We start from the raw sequence: 19523 nt of genomic DNA on the forward strand, positions 1-19523 counted from the left end.
GTCTTGCTCTGTGTGGGAAAGCCAGGCTGCCTTTAAGAAGCGCAGCCTGTTTCACAACTGAAGGCCACAGAGGGATGAGGAAAAAGTCCTCCGGGACCATCAACTTGGAACAAGTTGTACGATGGGGATTAATTTAGCTACAGCTCCTCAAGAGAGAGATCTTGGAGTCGCTGTGGGGAGTTCTCTGGAAACACCTTCTCAGTGCGCAGCGGTCATCAGAAAAGCAAACAGGATGTTAGGAATCATTAAAAAAGGGATAGAGAATAAGACAGAGAATATCTTATTGCCTCTATATAAATCCATGGTATGCCCACATCTAGAGTGCTGTGTGCAGTTGGGGTCACCTCATCTCAAAAAAGATATATTGGCATTGGAAAAGGTTCAGAAAAGGGCAACAAAAATGATGAGAGGTTTGGAACGGGTCCCATCTGAAGAGAGATTAAAGGACTTGGGCTTTTCAGCTTAGAAAAGAGGAGACTAAGGGGGGATATGATAGAGGTCTATAAAATCATGACTGGTGTGGAAAAAGCGAATAAGGAAACGTTATTTACTTATTCCCACAATATAAGAACTAGGGGGTCACCAAATGAAGTTAAGAGACAGCAGGTTTAAAACAAAAAGGAGTTTTTCTTCACTCAGCACACAGTCAACCTGTGGAACTCCTCGCCAGAGGATGAAGACTAGGAATTTAATGGGGTTCAAAAAAAGAGCTAGAGAGATTCATGGAGGTTGGGTCCATTAATGGCTATGAGCCAGGATGGGTAGGAATGGTGTCCCTAGCCTCTGTTTCTCTGGAAGTGGGTGACAGGGGAGGGATCCGGTGAGGATTACCTGTTGTGTTCTCTCCCTCTGGTTGATCTGGTATTGGCCACAGTTGACAGACAGGACACTAGGCTAGATGGATCTTTGGTCTGACCCAGTGTGGCCGCTCTTATGTTCTTAACTACATGTGAGGACCAACCTGCCTCTAGGGATGTGGGTTTTCTTCGTGTGAGACTCATGGGAGTGGGGTCAGTATTTTGCTGTCTGGGCATGTGGCAAACTGCACCAGAGAAAGGGAGATGCTCTGTGAAAAGGGAGGGCTGTCCTCCCCCAGATGCCAGGCCCATGGCTGGAGGGCAGAAGAGAGGACTCCAGACCTTTGACTCACAGAAGAGGTCAGATCAGAGGGAGAAGTGCGTCTAAGGAAAGCACACGGGAGTTGCAGACAGCATTCCCTGCAAGCTGAGTGCTTGGGTGGAGACATTCAAATGCCACCCAGCCGATTAGCAGAGCACACGCAGCCGGCAGCGTGTGTCTCTACTAGTGGTGCACATCTGACTATGCCTCAGTGCACATAACATTTATTCTGCACGCAGATGGAAAAAAATTGAGGGAACATTGGCTGCAGATCTTTGTAAATCAACAAACAGTCTTGAGAGTAAAAGTGATGAGTCCTGCTTACTGGCCAGGCCTCGTTAAGAAGCTCAGAACGCTCATAGTAAAGTGGAACTCTCGGCCCCTGGGAGCTCAGAAAGGCTGTGAAGGGTGGGGGTGGGGGGCTGATTTTGGGAAGTCAGGTTTCTAGGCTGTAGAGCCCCACGTCCCAGGGAAAGGTGTCAGACATGGGCTCTCTGCTGGGAGTGTGTCAGGGACTGAGAACTAGTAACTGTGGCCTGGTTCGATCCGGATCATGGGGCGTAGAAGCACATGGGATCCAGCGATCAGATGCCCTCAACAGAGGGGAGTCCATCAAGAACTGGAAACAGGGCCAGCTTGTGACAGCAACCAATAAAGGGGATAATTACATGTTATGAAAGAGAGAGTGTGTGTGCGGGGAGGGGGGGTAGAGGGGCCACAGTTCCAACCCCACCCCATTGTAAAATGTCACCCCGTCCCATGCATTTTGTCATGTGCACCAATACGAAGAGGATGTGTCGCACCTCCCCTTCGTGTTGCACATTGGTGCGCAGAACAAAATTCATTCCGCTCGGGGGGATGGGAAAAATTAGAGGGCTCACTGGTCACCACTCTAAAGTTTGCACGCAGATTTTACACGCAAATTGGAGGACAAATGCAGTTGGCTTCTGACAATGTGGAAAGTAAATGCACGCATAATTTGGGAAAGGGCAGGTTTTAAATCCTGCACTCGGTGGCAATTTCAACACAATCTGAATTTTGGCTTTCCTTCCGATGCCTCCCGTAATCTCACTGCTTCAGATGCAGCGGCGGTAGACTGTGGTTGAACTTGGAAGCTGTTTCTAGCTGCTGGCCGGTCAGTGGCCTCTGTAAAATGACTTGATAGAAAGGTACCCCCATCAGAGTGAGCATGAGTGGCAGGAAATTCCTAGTCCCCGGGTTAGTTCTGGGTGCAAAATCTCATTCACCACCCCACCCCCTCACACCCAGGGAAGGAGCGCTTCGTTAACCGGTCAAACGACAGGAGCTCTTGGAGAAAGAGAATTCCTCTGCGAGTGTATTTTTGGGATCTAGCTACTTTGAGAGCGCTTCTCGAAGAACTTGTTTGCAGTACAGCATGTGTCAGCCTCTGAAACGGATCCAATTTCAATGAATGGTATAGTGACCAAGATGTTAGCCCTCCCTGGGCTGGAGATGGAACATATGCTGCGGGGTGTGAATAGTTTGTACAGTATATGCGGCAAGGCATGCAAAGCCCAGTGTCTTTCACAGAATGCGGGACGCTGGCCAAGAGTCCGAACCAACTTTCTGCGCCCTATTAAACCAAGCGCGAGGAGACGTTTCAACTCATGGAGAAAACAGAGCCGTCTTGATTCAAGTGGAAGCTACTTGGATTATGATGGCGAGTTGCACTTTTGGACACATCTTCTAGTGGCAGCACCTTGATGTCGGGTGCCCACGAGCCACTTTGTAGAACGCCATGGATCTCAGTTGTCCTATAGGTGGTATTTTGTCCACCTCTGATATAAACGAGGAATGCACGTTGCAACTGAGTAAATTGTGTGTGTGGTGCAATACAGAGAATGGCATGCTTTCTTGCTATTGAATTATGTCTTGCACCTATTGGAAGGGGGATTTACTTTTCCTTGGAACTTGTTTTTGTTTACTGTACTATAAGAAATATGTGGCTGCCAAAGACTTAACTGTTCTCAGTGTGTTAGCTGATGGAAAACAAGGTCCTAGGAGATTTGGTACATTCCACGTGCTTCAAATGAACAGATATGCTGCACTCCATAATCACAGTGAAAAGAGACCCCAGCTCCTCCCGTTCCAAAAGCACAATCCTCTACCACTTGGCCAACAGGACAAAGAATCCCCATTAGCTGTTACAGTATAGGGAGTAGGATATGCGATTAAGCAGTTCCGATTCCGTGCAGGAGTGGGTTTACAATACATACTCCGATCGATTCTGCATGCTTTATGTTAGTCAAAGGAATGGTAAACATGCTGCAAAGTCATAACTCACAAGAGCACGTGGTACCTCACCAGCCTTACCGCCAATGTCACAGGCAGCAACTACCTTGGAAGAAATAAGATGGACAAACAGATAACAACAGTCAGAGGCTACTCCTAGCAGCAGAAAAGAAAAGAAAAGTCTTTGCTGGGCTTGGCAGTTGTACTCTGCAGCTGCCAAACGCCTTCCCTCCTCCCTCGAATATGCCAGTGACTGGTGCCCTGCATTTAAAATACGATCTCATACTGAGTGATTTACATTGGCGATGGATGATTGATACAATGCGCTAGCTGTAGGGCTGATGAACATTTTGCTCAGGACTTGTTGAGTCAACAAATTCATATTGGCTAGGGCAAAGGTTTTAATCGGTATCTTTTCTTTCTTACTAACCATTCTGTCTGTCTCTCTCCCTCTGCCTCTTTCTTTGTCTCTTTCTGTCAAAATAAATCTGTCTGCCATGTACTGTAGTTAACTCAAAATATTGCCAACATTAAATGTGCCCAGACATTTTTATTAATACATTAAACTTGCATGATATTTTAGGCATTGTAATTTACCAAGCTTACACCAAGATGGCATTTGAAACTGACATGAGCTATTAATTTTTTTAAAATGACACCTAATAATTACCAGTTGACACCTAAATGACTGGTTCGTTAACTGACAGCATGATGCCGAAAAACTTGTATGCTTTCAAAGTATTCGTAAATATCCCAGTGTGTCTATAGGCATCTCATTACGAGTTGATTGCTTAAAAATAATGCTATATACCTGTGTAAATAAAGGGGCAAATGCCACTAATTACTTCCTAATGAACTGCCAATGTGATTTTGGGCTGCATGTACTTTCAGGCATGTAAGGAGATAATCTTTCTGGCTGTTTAGCCAGTGCTTCTGGGATGTGGGCAACCCAAAGAAATTCTACAGAGAAGTTTAGGGGGCGTGGAATGATTGACTTCTAGGTAGTGCACTAAATGCACATCGATCGGTGGCAGGATTTGAAGTTTATAAACATTTTGGCTGGTGTAAATCAGTGTAGATCCATGGACTTTAATGGAATAATAGTGGCTTGCCCCAGTTTGGAATATGTTAGAGTGAGTGAGAGTAAATATTGTGTGTGAGGCATGACAAGGAGAAATAGGAAGAAAATTTAGGCAGAACACAGACGCAGGGATATTTTATCACTGCTTTTCATCAGTGGTCCTCAACCAGGATTATGCGCACCACTGGGGGTGGGCAGAGGTCTTCTGGGAGGTACTCGATGCATCTAGGCGAGTGTTTCTTAATCTGCAGGTTGCAGTCTCCAGGTGGTCATGGGATGCTGGGACACTTCTGTATGTTTATGCCTGCTTTGGGAAGCAAGTCATTTCTAAGTCAGGTGAAACCGGGGGAATCCAGGACAAATCTGCCTCCTGAAAGGGATACAGTCGGCTGGACTGACTAAGAACCACTGCTCCCCACAAACCCCTCCTGGCGGGTGTCCCCAGTCGCAAGACATCAGAACCATTCCCATGACAGGCTGCCTGCTATCTTGGTCGCTCTCCGGCCCAGCCCTGGACTTGCCGGCCCGCACGTTCAGGGCTACGTAGCTAGAGCAGGGTTTACATAAGAACATAACAACGGCCGTACTGGGTCAGACCAAAGGTCCATCTAGCCCAGTATCCTGTCTGCCGACAGTGGCCAGCACCAGGTGCCCCAGAGCGAGTGGACTGAAGACAACGATCAAGCGATTTGTCTCCTGCCATCTTTCTCCAGCCTCTGACAAACAGAGGCCAGGGACACCATTTCTATCCCCTGGCTAATAGCCTATTATGGACCTAAGCTCCATGAAATTATCTAACTTCTCTTTAAACTCTGTTATAGTCCTAGCCTTCACAGCCTCCTCTGGCAAGGAGTTCCACAGGTTGACTACACGCTGTGTGAAGAAGAACTTTCTTTTATTAGTTTTAAACCTGCTCCCCATTAATTTCATTTGGTGTCCTCTAGTTCTTCTATTATGGGAACTAATAAATAACTTTTCTTTATTCACCCTCTCCACACCACTCATGATTTTATAGACCTTTATCACTTTACACTGATCCACATTACATTTCATTTCCCATTTTGTTGCCCAATCACTCAGTTTGGTGAGATCTTTTTGAAGTTCTTCACAGTCAAAATGGGTCCCCATCTGGAAAAGGTTGGGAACCGCTGGGCTAGAGGGAGTATTAAGACTAGGCAGATAGACCAGCAAGTAATGTTGTATGCAGGGGACGTGTGGGTCCCACTTCCTAACCTACACAGGCCCATATCCACATTATTAGCATTCACACAAAGGTTCGGGGCTTGTTCTGATACACAGTCAATTGGAGCCAATGGTTTTGGGCCTGTCCACTTTTCATTGTCTTGAGTGTTTTGAGCACCTACTGTCCGCAGCCGAATTGTTTTGATGCGTGTGGGGACTGAGCCTGTGAAATTTGGTCTCAGTTCCATTCCTGGGCTGAGCCCGTGACAGACCGGAGGTCAGACTGGTCATCGCTCCTGGCCTTCAGCTCTATGACTGCTTCTTAGGCACCTGGGAGCTGTCCTGCTAGGTCAGACGAAGAGTCCCTCACCACTAGTGTTCTGCCTCTGAAACCAGAGAACGAGAGACATAGTGGGGTGTCCCTATGGAACAGGTGAACACAATGACCCAAGAGAATCCACTTCAATATGGAAATAAAATATCCGTTGTCCGCACACCCCTAGTTTCCCTGTATCTCCCCACACTGGGTATCATCAACATGTTGGCCCACACTCAGGGAGTGTGTAGTCTACACCTCTCTGCCAACAGAGAGATGTAGATTAGGTACATCGAAATTGCTAATGAAGCGGGGATTTAAATATCCTGCACTTCATTAGCATAAAAATGGCCACCGCTTTTTTTCGGCACGGAGCTTTGTCGGAGAAAAGCGGCAGTCTAGAGGCTGATCTTTTAAAAAATAAAGCCTTTTCTGAAAGAGCCCTTATCCCTCGTGAAATGAGGTTTAGAGGATCTTTTGAAAATGGCTTTATTTTTCGAAAGATCAGCCTCTAGACTGCCGCTTTTCTCCGACAAAGCTCCGTGCCGAAAAAAAGCGGCGGCCATTTTTATGCTAATGAAGCGCGGGATATTTAAATCCCTGCTTCATTAGCAATTTCGATGTGCCTAATCTACATCTCTCTGTCAGCAGAGAGGTGTAGCCTAGACACACCCTCAATGAGGACCACATCTAGACAGAAAATCTTCCCTAGGTCCCTTCTTCTGGCCTTCAAACAATCCCTCAGTCTTGCCAAACTCATCGTCACAAGCAAGCTCCCCATGGACCGGGACACAGCCACTCAAAGCACTATCGGACCCTGCCAGAACAAGACGCAAAACCTCCAGACAGATCTCCACTGCTACAGTCATCAACATCCCTCACGCAACAAGCCATGGGTCCTACGCATGCCTCTCACGACAGTGGTGCATCTCACCGGCGCACGGAACGCCCCACCCACCGCCATGCGGATGAAACCAGATTATCACGATGAACTCACACAGGGAGGTTTTGGGATTTATATTTTTTGTGTCCCCCTTGGGGGATGTCTCACAAAGCGATCACGCCCCAGCTGGCCTCTCCGTTGTCACCTTCAAAGGAAACCTTCTTCGCAACACGAGCCTAGGACCTTCAATTCATAACTCAACTGGACACTCAAACCCATGGACTTGAGCAAGTTCTATGGCTCATTGTAACATTGTGTAACAGGCCCTGCTGCCCGATAGCCCTTAATTGCTCACTTCATTGGTGTCCTCCATCCTCCAACATGATCTAGATGGTGCTTGGTCCTGTGATGAGGGCAGGGGACTGGACTCGATGACCTCTCGAGGTCCCTTCCAGTTCTAGGTTCTATGTTAAGCAGAAGGGGTCCACATATAGAATCAATCTGCCACACTTGTATTTAGCTGCGGTTACCTTCTTCAGAACTGAGGAAGAGCTTTGTGGACCTCAAAAGGTTGTCCCTTCAACCACCAGAAGTTGGCACAATAAGAGATATTATTTCACCTACCGTCTCTCTCTCAATTGTTTCCTTAGCAGTCAGGCACGCAACCTGTCCAGGTGTTTAGGTTATTCCCACTAGGCATTGATTTGCATCTTTAGGGGGATCAATATAACTGTCCAAATTCTTTCTGGACCCTTCCATTTGGAACAGTTGATATTCAGCTTTTTCCAAGACTACAGAGGGTCAGAAAATTTGCTGTGGCCGAATGCAGTTCCATTGAAATCAAAACGTTTCACAGAACTGTGTCAATTTTGCAGAAGTTCTGTCTCCCTCCGCCCGCTTTTTTCCCCCTCCAAAAGTCCCATTTCAACTTCTTCAAAGCAAAACATATTTTATTTTTGCATTCAAAAGTTTGGCTTGATTTTTTTTATTTTATATTATGTATTATATCATACACATTTAAAAAACATCAGACTCATGCTGAAATTTCTCTTTCAGAATTCTGAAATTCTGGGGTTTTGTTCCTAATCCAACTGAAAACAACTTTGGAAATTCTCAGTAAAACTGAATCTCCATTGTCTGTACAACTTCACTAAAAAGTATTGCAAATTTCACCCTTAGTGACTTCCATGTCGCTTTGTATCTTGTATGGATGTCTGTTTAAAGGACTGTCAGTAGTCATACATAGAGGGAGAAGGTAATTTGAACTTTCATATTTGGTATGCCAAAAATGCTAGCAATTGCTGACAGCAAATGACCCTTACCTTCTATCCATTCTGTTGTCTGATTCTGAAAAGAGAACAGCAGGAAAAGGCGGTTAAGCAAGATACCAAGGGCAGAAATGCAAAGCTGATCCACATGTTCAGATACTATGATGGTGGGGCTCTGAGTACCTATGTATTACAGCTAATTAAGAGGGGGTGCCAAATTTCATGGAGGCAAACATCAAAGGGATGTAGTCTCACAACGGACACAGCAAGATCAAACCCAGTATAACACAACTGTCCACTTTCTTTCTGAACCCTTTCATTTCAAACAGGTGATATCGATCTTTTTCAAGACGACACATGAGCTAATATCACCGCTCTTTTGGGCTCACTCATCTGTCCCAAAGGGAGCGAAATACAATTCTAAGAACAAGGTACCCGATGTTCCAGGAATTAGGAGGAATGGAGGTGATTTTTCAGCACTGTTCTGTAGTGGCGTTTACGGGGGAGGGGAGAGGGTCTAAATTTCCCTTAACAGCAAATCTACAGTGTCTATGCAGAATAGAATCAAACGGGTAGCCGTGTTAATCTGAATCTGCATAAACAACGAAAAGTCCTGTGGTACCTTATAGACTAAGACAATTCCTCTTCTGAGAGAGGAATGCAAATTCAGACAAGCGAAATTGCAAATGAAGCGCGGATTTGAATTTCCTGCGCTTCATTTGCATAATCGTGGACCGACGCTTTTCCAAAATAACGTATTTTGAGAAAACTAATGCCGTCCCCACAGGGTTATTTCGAGAAAAAAGCCTTCCTCGTTTTTTGACGAGTAAGGATTATTTCGAAGGAAGGGTTTTTTCTCGAAATAGCCCTGTGGAGACCGCATTTGTTTTCTCGAAATACACTATTTCGGAAAAGCGGCGGTCCATGATTATGCAAATGAAGTGCAGGAACTTCAAATCTGCGCTTCATTTGCAATATCACTTGTCTGTATTTACATTCCTCTCTCGAAAGAGGAATGCAATGTAGACATACCCTAACAGATTTATTGGTGCATCAGCTTTCATGGGCAAAGACCCATTTCGTCAGATGCATGTAGTGGAAATTCCAGAGGCAGGTATAAATATACAGGCACGTGAAAACAAAGGAGTACCAGCGTACTGTGCCTGTATATTTATACCTGCCTCTGGAATTTCCACTACATGCATCTGACGAAATGGGTCTTTGCCCACGAAAGCTTATGCGCTAATAAATATGTTAGTCCTTTCTTCTAAAGTAGGGAACTTGATTCTTTGCTGTTTAGTGTACATATCCGTCTTGAAAAGGAGAACTTGGATATCCTGCCCTATTCTGCATAAACAACGAGGAGCCCTGTGGCACCTTATAGACCGAGACACCCCTAGTAAGATCTGGCCCTATAGTTTCAAACAATCAATTGCCGCGCTGAAGACATTCCACCAACGGTGTCTGTGGTCCATGGGTCCCTGGAGGGGAGGGGTCTGCAGCAGAGGTGAAAAAAAGAGTATGCGCTTCAGTGCACAGCTCCGTCAAGAGCTGACTGAGCTGTGGCAAAAGCCAGAAGGAGCTTCTTACAGATCTGACAGGGACCCCGGCTGTGACAGGATAGTACCTGTAGGAACTCGCAATTACTTTCACCCCTGCTCTGCAGACTCAGACTGTGTGGAAGATTTCCGCACCGTCATTTGACCATTTTTCAGGGGCCCGCCAACGAAACGAGCTTGAAAACCACCGCACTAAGCCATCCCCTGTACTAAACTACTTGTCCGGCAGGGCTATTGAGCGGACGGGGTTAGTTAGAGGGCTGTTCCGTTTCCAAAGCGTTTGCTTCTGTTTATGGAGGAGGATAAACCGCAGTGTTCCAACCACAGAAACAAATGTTTACAAATGCCAACGAGGGATGGCCAAGCAAATACCTAGCCATGATCTCTTTCTTTCTGTGAGGGTTCAACTGTCTTTCACAATATTCTTCTTTTTAATACGAAAATCCCCAAGATACTGAAATGGTTGGTGACGATTTGGCAGGCAGTTTTCAAGGAGGAGGAGGAGAGATAAAAATTGTTCTCTTTGGCCTCTGAGGACAGGACAAGAAGCAATGGGCTTAAACTGCAGCAAGGGAGATTTAGGCTGGACATTAGGAAAAACTTCCGAACTGTCGGAGTAGTTAAACACAGGAATAAATTGCCCAAGGAGGTTGTGGAATTTCCATTCCTGGAGATATTTAAAAGCAGACTGGATAGACACCTGTCAGGGATGATCTAGACGGAGCTTGGTCCTGCTGTGAGGGCAGGGGACTGAACTCGATGACCTCTCGAGTTCCCTTCCAGCTCTCGTGGTCTCTGATTCTCTGGTTCTAAGAATATGTGGCATGGTTTTCATGGTTTTAGCTGCCCACATAACATTCATCTAAACGGAGGCTAGATTAGCATCAGTTCCTTGCCTGTCTGACAGATACACACTCTCGTGTTCTGTAGCATGAGAAGCACAAAGTGGAATTCATCACAGGAACATCATTAAAGGGAATACCTTCTAGGGACATGGAACCCAAAATAATTATATTCCCTTGTCGGAGATGTCTTTCTTGTACCTGTTTTTCTATGCTCGGGTTACAAGAAATTGTATCATGGCTCTATCTTGTGCTATAAGGCAATGCAATATGTCTTTTCTATAGACGGTGGCTTGAGAGAGGTTTAAAAATCCATATTTCACAATTCAAGACAACACAAGTTTGCAGACCACCAGACTGAGAAGTTTTTCCCAAGAAGGATTCCCTCAGCTCCGAGGTGTTTGGATGGATGAGAAGAATTTCCCTGGCGGTCAGGAAGTAAGATTGTGTTTCTCTTACCTGCAAAATCGTTTTCGTTCACTTGTCTTTTGATGATGCAGAACTTTAGAGCCAAAAAACCAATTGCTAGGAAGAGTCCCAGAGTAACGCCGATGACTACATACTTGGTGTCTGCAAGGAGAAATGAAAATACCGATTTGGTGTTTCACGGGCAGGAGGGACACAAAACAAAGATTCCAAAGTGAACCTGAGCCTCATGCTTGACAAATGGCCACATTCGTGTTCCTGTTTTGGAACAAGTTGAACGCATGGGGCTAGCGAACGACCCTCCTCGGCAATACATGGGTGGTGCTAATTCACACAGGAGAACGGCGCTCGTTGGAACTGGTGACTGGGGGACCCATGGCAGGTTGCTGACGTGTGCGAACCAGTAAGACGGGCCAAGGAGAGAGCCAGCGTGGGCTAGAGATGAAGCTGGTGGCCGGCCCGTCAGGATGCAAATGGCTCATTTTTGTGGGTACAGATGCAGAGACACGTTGCGTAGCTAGAACCCTGCGCGCTGGCACAGACAGTAGCTGCATCCGTCTCTGCATCTGCGTCTGCATCTGATGTGGATGCAGAAATCTGTGGCTCATTTTGTATCTGTGCAGGACTCTATCTATGGGACCTCATCTGTTTAGATTGTAAGGTCTTTGGGGCTAGGCAGGGAAGTCGACAGCTATGTCGGGTCCCTGGACAAAGTGAGGGGGGAGTGGCTTCATGCTCCCAGAAGGGGCGGAGCCTCCGGCAGAAGGGGCGGGGCTGAGGGCAGACGGGGCGGGGCTCAGTGCCTCCCAGACCACGGTGTCCCTGCCAGAGCTGCCTGGATTGCACTGTATGGTGCCCCCATGCTCCCAGGCAGTCCAAAAAGCTGCCCACTCTGGCAGCGATTTAAAGGGCTCAGGGTTACGGGTACCGCTGTGACCACAGTGGTGGCTGGAGCCCGGGGTCTCTTTGAATCACCAGGCAACTGTCCACTTTGTCCCTCCCTGTGGGTGAGCCAGGGTTCAGGGACTGTCTATAATGGTGTATTTTGCACAGCATGTAACACGAGGAGGCCTCCAGCTGGTTTGGGGCCTACGTGTTGCATTACGATGAATAGTAGTTTAAACGGCCAGAATACAGCATCACCGTGTGCAACCTCTTTCCATTGGCACCTGTCCTTCAACTTTAATTATAACCCCGCTTCCCGGGAATGCTCGAGGAACAGTTGGGATGCCTGGGAGCCGCGAGGGTCCCACTCAAGGAATCTCGCACTCGAGAGATGCATTTTTGGAGGGCACCGATGAAGCACGTGCTGGTTCCACTCTGTTTAAAAGCCAGGTGTTCGGACTGTCTCTTGCCCATTGGGGTTCTGACCTGCACCCCCGCTGCCCTCCTTATCACACACGTCTCAGGAATTTATTGCTGTTCCTGCTCACTCTCAGTCCCTCCTCCCCACCCGGAAGGTCACATTTCGAAACAGACTCACCTATTGTCTCTTCTTCTGACGTTCCCGAAGCGGAGACCTTGGCGCTACAGAAATCTGAAACACACGTGGTTAGGCCCGTCAGATTATCTAGGAGACTACAGCGTGTCCCACTAGCGACTGTATTTACCTGAGCAACACAGCGAGTAGGGAGCCCGTAATATGATCCCGTGGCCAATTAATAGCAGCGCACAGGGCTCATACATGTATCGAAGACCTGGCAGACAGAAGCCTGGAGCAATTTGTATAGCGGGGGAGAGAAGAGCTCTCGAACCATGCTGTGAATGTTGTCTGCGATGGAAACCTTATCAAGCCAGGGGGTGTGAGAGCTACCGCACCACCCTGAGTTACCGCCCTTATGCGTGTCGAGCACAGCTGCGTTATCAGACCCCTTCCTCGTGGGGACGTCCCGCAGCATCTGGCACCAGGTCTGAAAGGTCATTCCCAGTCCTGGAAACCAAAGAGCGACTCCACCTTGGACAACCCTATTAAAACGGCCTGGGAAAGAAAGATCCATTCCTGCCAAACCTCCCCAGGCAAAACATCTGCTCCACGCCTGCCCACGCCATAAGTCCAGCCTGCAGCAGGAAGCTGCTGATAGAACATCCACTCACAAGGGAAAATGGGAGGGTAGGAGAGGGAACATTTTTGGAACCCCTTTGCCCCATCCTCCCACCTCTTCCTAGGACCCCCCCTGCCCAGCTCCATCCTTTCCCACAAAGCCGTTGAGATCCAGTCTACACTCGGAGCATTCCGCTTCTGCAAAACAGACAATGCTAACTGGTTTTCATGGACAGTTTCAAAGGGGGGAAAACAATGGAAAACATTGATTTAACAAATTTCACAATTCTTCACACACACACACACACACACACACACACACACACACACACACACACACACAGGGGCTACGTCTAGACTGGCATGATTTTCCGGAAATGCTTTTAACGGAAACGTTTTCCATTAAAAGCATTTTCGGAAAAGAGCATCTAGATTGGCACAGATGCTTTTCCGCAAAAGCACTTTTTGCGGAAAAGCATCCGTGACCAATCTAGACGCGCTTTTCCGCAAAAAAGCCCCAATCGCCATTTTCGCGATCGGGGCTTTTTTGCACAAAACAAATCTGAGATGTCTACACTGGCCCTTTTGCTCAAAAGTTTTACGCAAAAGGGACTTTTGCCCAAACGGGAGCAGCATAGTATTTCCGCAAGAAGCACCGATTTCTTACAGGAGGAAGTCAGTGCTTTTGCGGAAATTCAAGTGGCCAGTGTAGACAGCTGGCAAGTTTTTCCAGAAAAGTAGCTGATTTTACGGAAAAACTGGCCAGTCTAGACACAGCCACAGAGTTTTAGTTTTTGTTTGAAACGTTTCTAGGGAAATGAAAATGTTCAGCGAAAGCTTTGGTTAAGGAAAAAAATACCTTTTTGGCTAGGACATTTTCAACTAGCTCTGCTCAGACTAATAGCAGTGGCCTCCGACGGCATCGGGCACACGGACACGGAGATGGGGCTTTTATGCAGCGCTTTTAAAAGTGTACAGCAAAGGGGGCGCGCTCTTGTCTCCTTTACCCATCTGCTAAACAGAGAAAGGGTTCCTAACTCTGGAGCTGGAAGCCTGGATTAATCTCATGATTGGCAACGGATTTAGGCTGAAATTAATCTAGAGCCAGAACCATACTAAACGGGAAGGTTGAATCGAGATGCACAGCTCAAGCTACGTTAATTACATAGCTAGAGTTGACAGACCTAGATTCAAGTTTCCCCACAGTGGGAGCAAACGCTCCCGTCACTTCCCTTACTCCTCGCAGGAGCAGGATTACTGGCTGCTGACAGGGGCACAGTCTGAGTTCAACTTAGTGGGTCTTAAGTAGACCTGCTAAATCAAACACTGGAAGATCGATTGTGGGAGCATTGATCTTCCACTGAGTGACTATATGGCCTAGCTCTGCATATTAACAGAGCCCTACATGGATACTGCATGTATCTGCATCTGTAGCCACAAACATGAGCAGTTGCAGATACCGGCGTATATAAAGTGGATATCTGTGGATTTGCCAGGTTCTACTTAATAAGACTTCAGAAAACCTTGAGATTGGCCTTAAAATCATGAGATTTTAAGCCAAACAAATGTTGGCACTTTTTTTGTTTTTTTGTTTGTTGAGCCTGCAATGTTTACATGTTAAAACTTTACTCTGCACTCAGGAGAACTAGAAACATACTTTTGGAAAAATGACTTGTTTTCCCACTGTAGTCACATGACTCCAGGAGCTGAAAGTGGATGAAAAAACAAAAGAGTGGACAACACTGTGACACCAGTGTCGCAGTTACAAAAGAGGAAATTAAAATGATGTTGAAAAGGATTTATGGGAGGAAAGGGTGTGGAATACTTGGCTTCTAAATTAAAAACTAACTTAATTCTCTTTGCTTTGGCAAGTGAATTTCTTTCATTATCCATTAAAAAAAAAAAGCCTTCCTTCCACCCATCCCCTTAATTATTCTTTCTGCTCATATGAAGAATGTTCGAAATTCAAACATAATAAAAGTAATATTGAATTACTTTTATTATCCTAATGATCTTAATACAGAGCCCTTAATGTCTGCTTTGTAATGGAATTAAACCAGTGGTGGATTATGTGTTTTATGGCAAGAATCATATTTTACATGGAACATTTCATGTAGGTCACTTAAATATATTGGGATTTAATTATTAGTTTCTTTTTAAAAGGGGAGGGACAGGAGCCTGTGGAAACCCACAAGAACGGGGATGATGCTTTCAATTCATACTCTTCCGTCGGGATTGGATTAAGATTTAATCGTAGCTAGCAGGTCCTGCTTAAATACATTTGATTCGGAGTCTGATATGGAAGTGAAGTTAAAAATTCAGGTTGTTTTCTTCCATGTGAGAAGACATGGGACACGAAGGCTGCGCTTGAAATCCCGCATTGCTGGCACGTTTGTTCTAACACGCACGTTCAGCTTAGGTTTGTTGAAATGGTTGTAACTTCTCAGCAGAAAGGGGTGAAAGTGGAGGAGATAACTTTGAACCCTGCCCAAATTTTGGAGGAGCCCAGATCCAGTTTTACGATGGGCCCCCATCTTTATAATGTGCCCGGCTTAACTTCCAGATCTGAATGTCCCGGACCTTTGGAAACGGTTCAATCTGGATCAGAACTTTTCAGCTTTACAGAATGATCCATGGTTTGGAGCAACCTCCGGACCATTTTTAAGAAAACTTGGGCCAAACTTGGGCCTCGTCTCGTTCCTCTCATTGTCCAACTCACGGGCAATATGAGCTTTGTGCAGTAATGCAAATGCACTATTATTTACTCGTATCGTGGTGGTGTGCTGTCACTGGCCAGCATCCCATTGTGTTTGGAGAACACGGAACAGGAAGATCATCCCTACCCCAAGCAAATCACAACCTGTAATAGGAGATTTAATTGAGTGTGGCTCTGAGTTCCTGTTTCGACCTGAAATCCGGCATGACATTCTGGTGAATCCAACCAACTTGAAAGGAAAGGAAAAGGAGTCAGGAGCTCAAAGCGTGAGATCTGCATTTCCAGTCTAAATTGTTTGTTGTTTTCGTTAATTTAAAATACTGTCCAAGAAAGAACAAATATAATGTCTCCATGAGTGGGATCTGAACCAGTTGTAGTCTCTAAGAACCTCCACTGTGAACGCTCCCACTGCTCTCCCCACCCCACATCCTCAAGAGCTGTGGGTATCAGAAAGGGATAGCACCAAACTCCCCCCATACCCGTGCCAGTTGTGGCAGGGCAAGTGCACACAATGTAGCGCCATATGGAGCGATGCCATGGCTCTATTTTGTGCTGTAATGCAATGCAATATGCCTTTTCTATTGATGGCAGCATGAAAAAGGTTTTAAAAATCTGTATTTCACAATTCAAGGCAACACACGTTTGCAGACAACCAGACTGAGAAATTTTTTCCAAGAAGGATTCCCTCAGCTCTGGGGTGTTTGGCTCTGGGGCACGGGTGGAAGCCCAGTTCTGCCATGCTTGGACTTAGGACCCCCAAAAAAAACCCAAGGTTGCTGGTGATTTTGGCAGACAGTATGTTTCATCTCTTACCCATGCTCCGGCTATTGGAGAGGCTGATTTTTGATGACAAAAAAAAGCTGAGCTCCTGAGAACTTTTACTCATTCAAGATCCCCTGGGTCTCTTGGAAAGAGCAGGGCTGTTGAAACTGGTGTTCTGAAAAAACTTTATCAGCCTCCTCATCTCTCTCCCTGTAGTTTCCGCAGGGTTTGGTATGCCTCTTTATTCCCTGAGGTGGGAGTGTTGCTGTGCGCTGTGATTGCACTCCGCACCAGAGCTGGCTGCATTTCGGTGATGAAAGGAATGATCCCCTTATCTACCCTGTGTTTTAGTTTGAACTAGAAAGACCTGTGTGCACGTCTCAGGCTCCTGCAAGCTGCACTGGTGAAATTCTCTGAGGGTGATGAGGCTACAGAGTTTCCTGTGGTTTCTCCCAATGGGGAGGAAGGCAGGGGCCATGTTCCGCTGCAAGGGCTGTCATAGCAGGCGATGCTGCCCTTATTCTCCAATCAATAGAAACAGGCTTAATTTGCATATTGGCTGCCTGCGTCTGCCTCAACTGCAAGTTCTGTTCTGCTGCTTCTTCGCCCGTCTCTCTCTGACAGGTCTCCCTGATGTGCCTCAGTGTCCGCACGTACCAACCGGGACCGGATAGACCGGGCCTGTCTCAGGAGAGGGCGGCTGTGAGAGTGAATGTGCCCAAAGCACTTTGAACTCCTCGGCTGGCCGATGGCCTGATCAGAAAGTTCTGCAGAACAGGCATGTGAATCATACAACACAAGAACTGGAAGGGACAGCGAGAGGTCATCCAGTCCAGCCCCCTGCCCTCACGACAGGACCAAGCACCGTTTAGACCAGAGGTCACCAACCAGTCGAACAGGATCTACCGGTAGATCTTGGCGCATCTGACAGGTGATCCTGACTGGTTTGGCCAAGAGGCCCCTTCAGCTGCCCCTCCCCGCACTACTGCACACCTCCTGTCCTTTGCCTTGGAGGAGTTGGACCTACCTCCACCCCGCACTCCCCTCCGCACCCTCCGGAGCCTCCTGCTCGAGGTACAGAGCAGGGAAGGGATGGGGGGTGCTGATGGCAGGGTGCCCCTTTTCCCATCCTGTATTCTATCTCCATGGAATGAAGGTGGGGGGGCACAGGGCTTAGGATGGAGGGAGTTTGCTGGCTGCTTTTGGGAGAGGGGCAGGGCCAGGGACAGCTAAGCCGGCCTTAGCCCCACTGCACCCCACCCAGGAGCCAGCTGAGGTAAGCGGTGTCCAGCTGGAGCCAGCTCCCAACCCCTGCCCCAGCCCTGAGCCCCCGGAATCCAAACACACTCCCCAAACCTGTACCCCCATGCCCCCTCCTACACCCCAGGCTCAGCTCAGAGCCCCCTCACTCCACATCCCTTAGCCCAAGACCAGAGCCTGCCCCCCAACCTCCTGCCCGGTGAAAGGGAGGGAGGATGGAGTAAGCAGAGACAGGGCCTCAGAAAAGGGACCCGAAGGAGGGGGGGCCAGGGGATCGGGGTTGGAGGTAGCTCTTACATTGCACTTCAATTCAAAAAGTGATCTCATGCTTAAAAAGGTTGGAGTCCCCTGCTCTAGATCCTCCCGGACGGATGTCTGTCTAATCTCAACCCAGTGCCCGGAGAGGTAAGAAAGGGGCTTGCAAACAAATTGCACATAAGCCTATTGCTTTGGGATTGCCCTGTACATGAACTCCCGGGCGGAGGCTCCGAAGCCATCAGCTTCCTCCCCAGCAAAGACGCAGGTCTGTAACGGACCCGTGCCTCCTGCTCCGGCGTGTCTGCTTCCTCACATGGGCCACCCTCCAGCCACGGAACTCCGTCCAGACACAGCACGCCCTTCAGTAAATATCCCTTTGCACACAAAGAGGCATTCGACCAGAGCACGCACATCATCCAGCTGAGAAATCAACAGCACCAGGAGGCTCAATAAATCAACAGCAGAGCACCGCCCCTGTCTCCCCCACCCCCCGAAGTTAAATATTTAGCCTGTGGGAAGAGAGAGAAAGCAACTACATTGGCTCACTTACAGAGAAGCAGAAATGGAGTTAGCACAGGAATCCACCTTGTCAGTAAGCTCATGGCAAGCTGCAGTGACCCAGCTGTCTCACACCACGCTTGCTGGATTTCTGTCTTTTGCAGCAGGGAACAACAAGACCCAAGTCGGGTCACGTGTGTGTGATAGGATGTGGCTGCTGTTTCCTGAGTGTCTGCCTTCGCAAGTGGAAGTTCCCTTTTCGGCGCTTTAAGCTCAAGGTAGCAGTAATATTGCTGCCCGCGAGTGTGGCATGGACACGATGGATTGCAAACAGCCTCCGCCTAGCACAGAGGGCTTGATTTTTTAGCCTAACCTGACATCCTCACAAGGTTTCTTTCCCACCCAAGGACGGACCGGCAAACGCTAGCAGTCGTGAAATGGTCTTTGCAGTAATCCTCTAAATCCAGAGGGGTGCGACTGTCACGCACGGGTTGTCCTGGTCCAGCTGATATAAGAGCCGCCTGCCAGAAACTCCCTGGACGCTGCCAGATTTTTGGAGCTCCGCTTTAACTGTTCCATAGAGTCTGTAAAAGACACACATCTGAGCCCAGATCCCAACCACTCACAAAATCTGGCTGTGGGTTATGTTCTGGCCGCTGAGTAAGGTGTTCTGGCCATCTAGGACTTAGGGAGCATCCCTCTTGGGCTAACAAAACACTGATTCAAGCAAGTGCCTGGAAAGAAAAGCTGCAGCGTGCCTGCGTTTACCAACAAGAAGCATAGAATCATAGGACTGAAAGGGACCTTCAGAGGTCACCTAGTTCAGTCCCCTGCCCTCACAACAGGAGCAAGCACCATCTAGATCATCCCTGATAGACGTCTCTCTAACATGCTCTTAAATATCTCCAGTGACAGAGGTCATAAAATCATGACAGGTGCAGAGAAAGTGAATAAGGAAAAGTTAAATAAGGAGTCACCAAATGACATTGCTAGGGAGCAGGTTTAAAACAAAGCAAAGGAAGTTTTTCTTCATGCAGCACGTGGTCAACCTGTGGAACT

General features: G+C 47.4%; 1 protein-coding gene across 14 annotated transcripts in view; it reads right to left on the bottom strand.

Annotated features, from left to right (window-relative positions):
* Nucleotides 1–18873, bottom strand: part of TMEM273 (transmembrane protein 273) — a 35185-nt gene extending 16312 nt beyond the window's left edge. For 2 of the 14 annotated variants that reach the window (XR_012905524.1, XR_012905525.1), the window contains exons 1-5: nucleotides 18517–18873; nucleotides 12413–12466; nucleotides 10963–11073; nucleotides 9497–9598; nucleotides 8157–8181 (exon numbers count right to left, since the gene is read on the bottom strand). Coding sequence is in view for 6 of the 14 variants with exons in the window: in XM_075934659.1 (XP_075790774.1) it covers nucleotides 5958–6021; nucleotides 8157–8181; nucleotides 10963–11073; nucleotides 12413–12466; nucleotides 18517–18568 (306 nt within the window). In the remaining 8 variants the exon portion in view is untranslated. The other 12 variants (XR_012905523.1, XR_012905526.1, XR_012905522.1 and 9 more) reach the window with 12 other exon arrangements.
* Between the last annotated feature and the right edge of the window lie 650 nt (nucleotides 18874–19523).

This window comes from Pelodiscus sinensis, chromosome 8, assembly GCF_049634645.1.
Source record: "Pelodiscus sinensis isolate JC-2024 chromosome 8, ASM4963464v1, whole genome shotgun sequence".
NCBI classification, from domain to species: Eukaryota; Metazoa; Chordata; order Testudines; family Trionychidae; genus Pelodiscus; species Pelodiscus sinensis.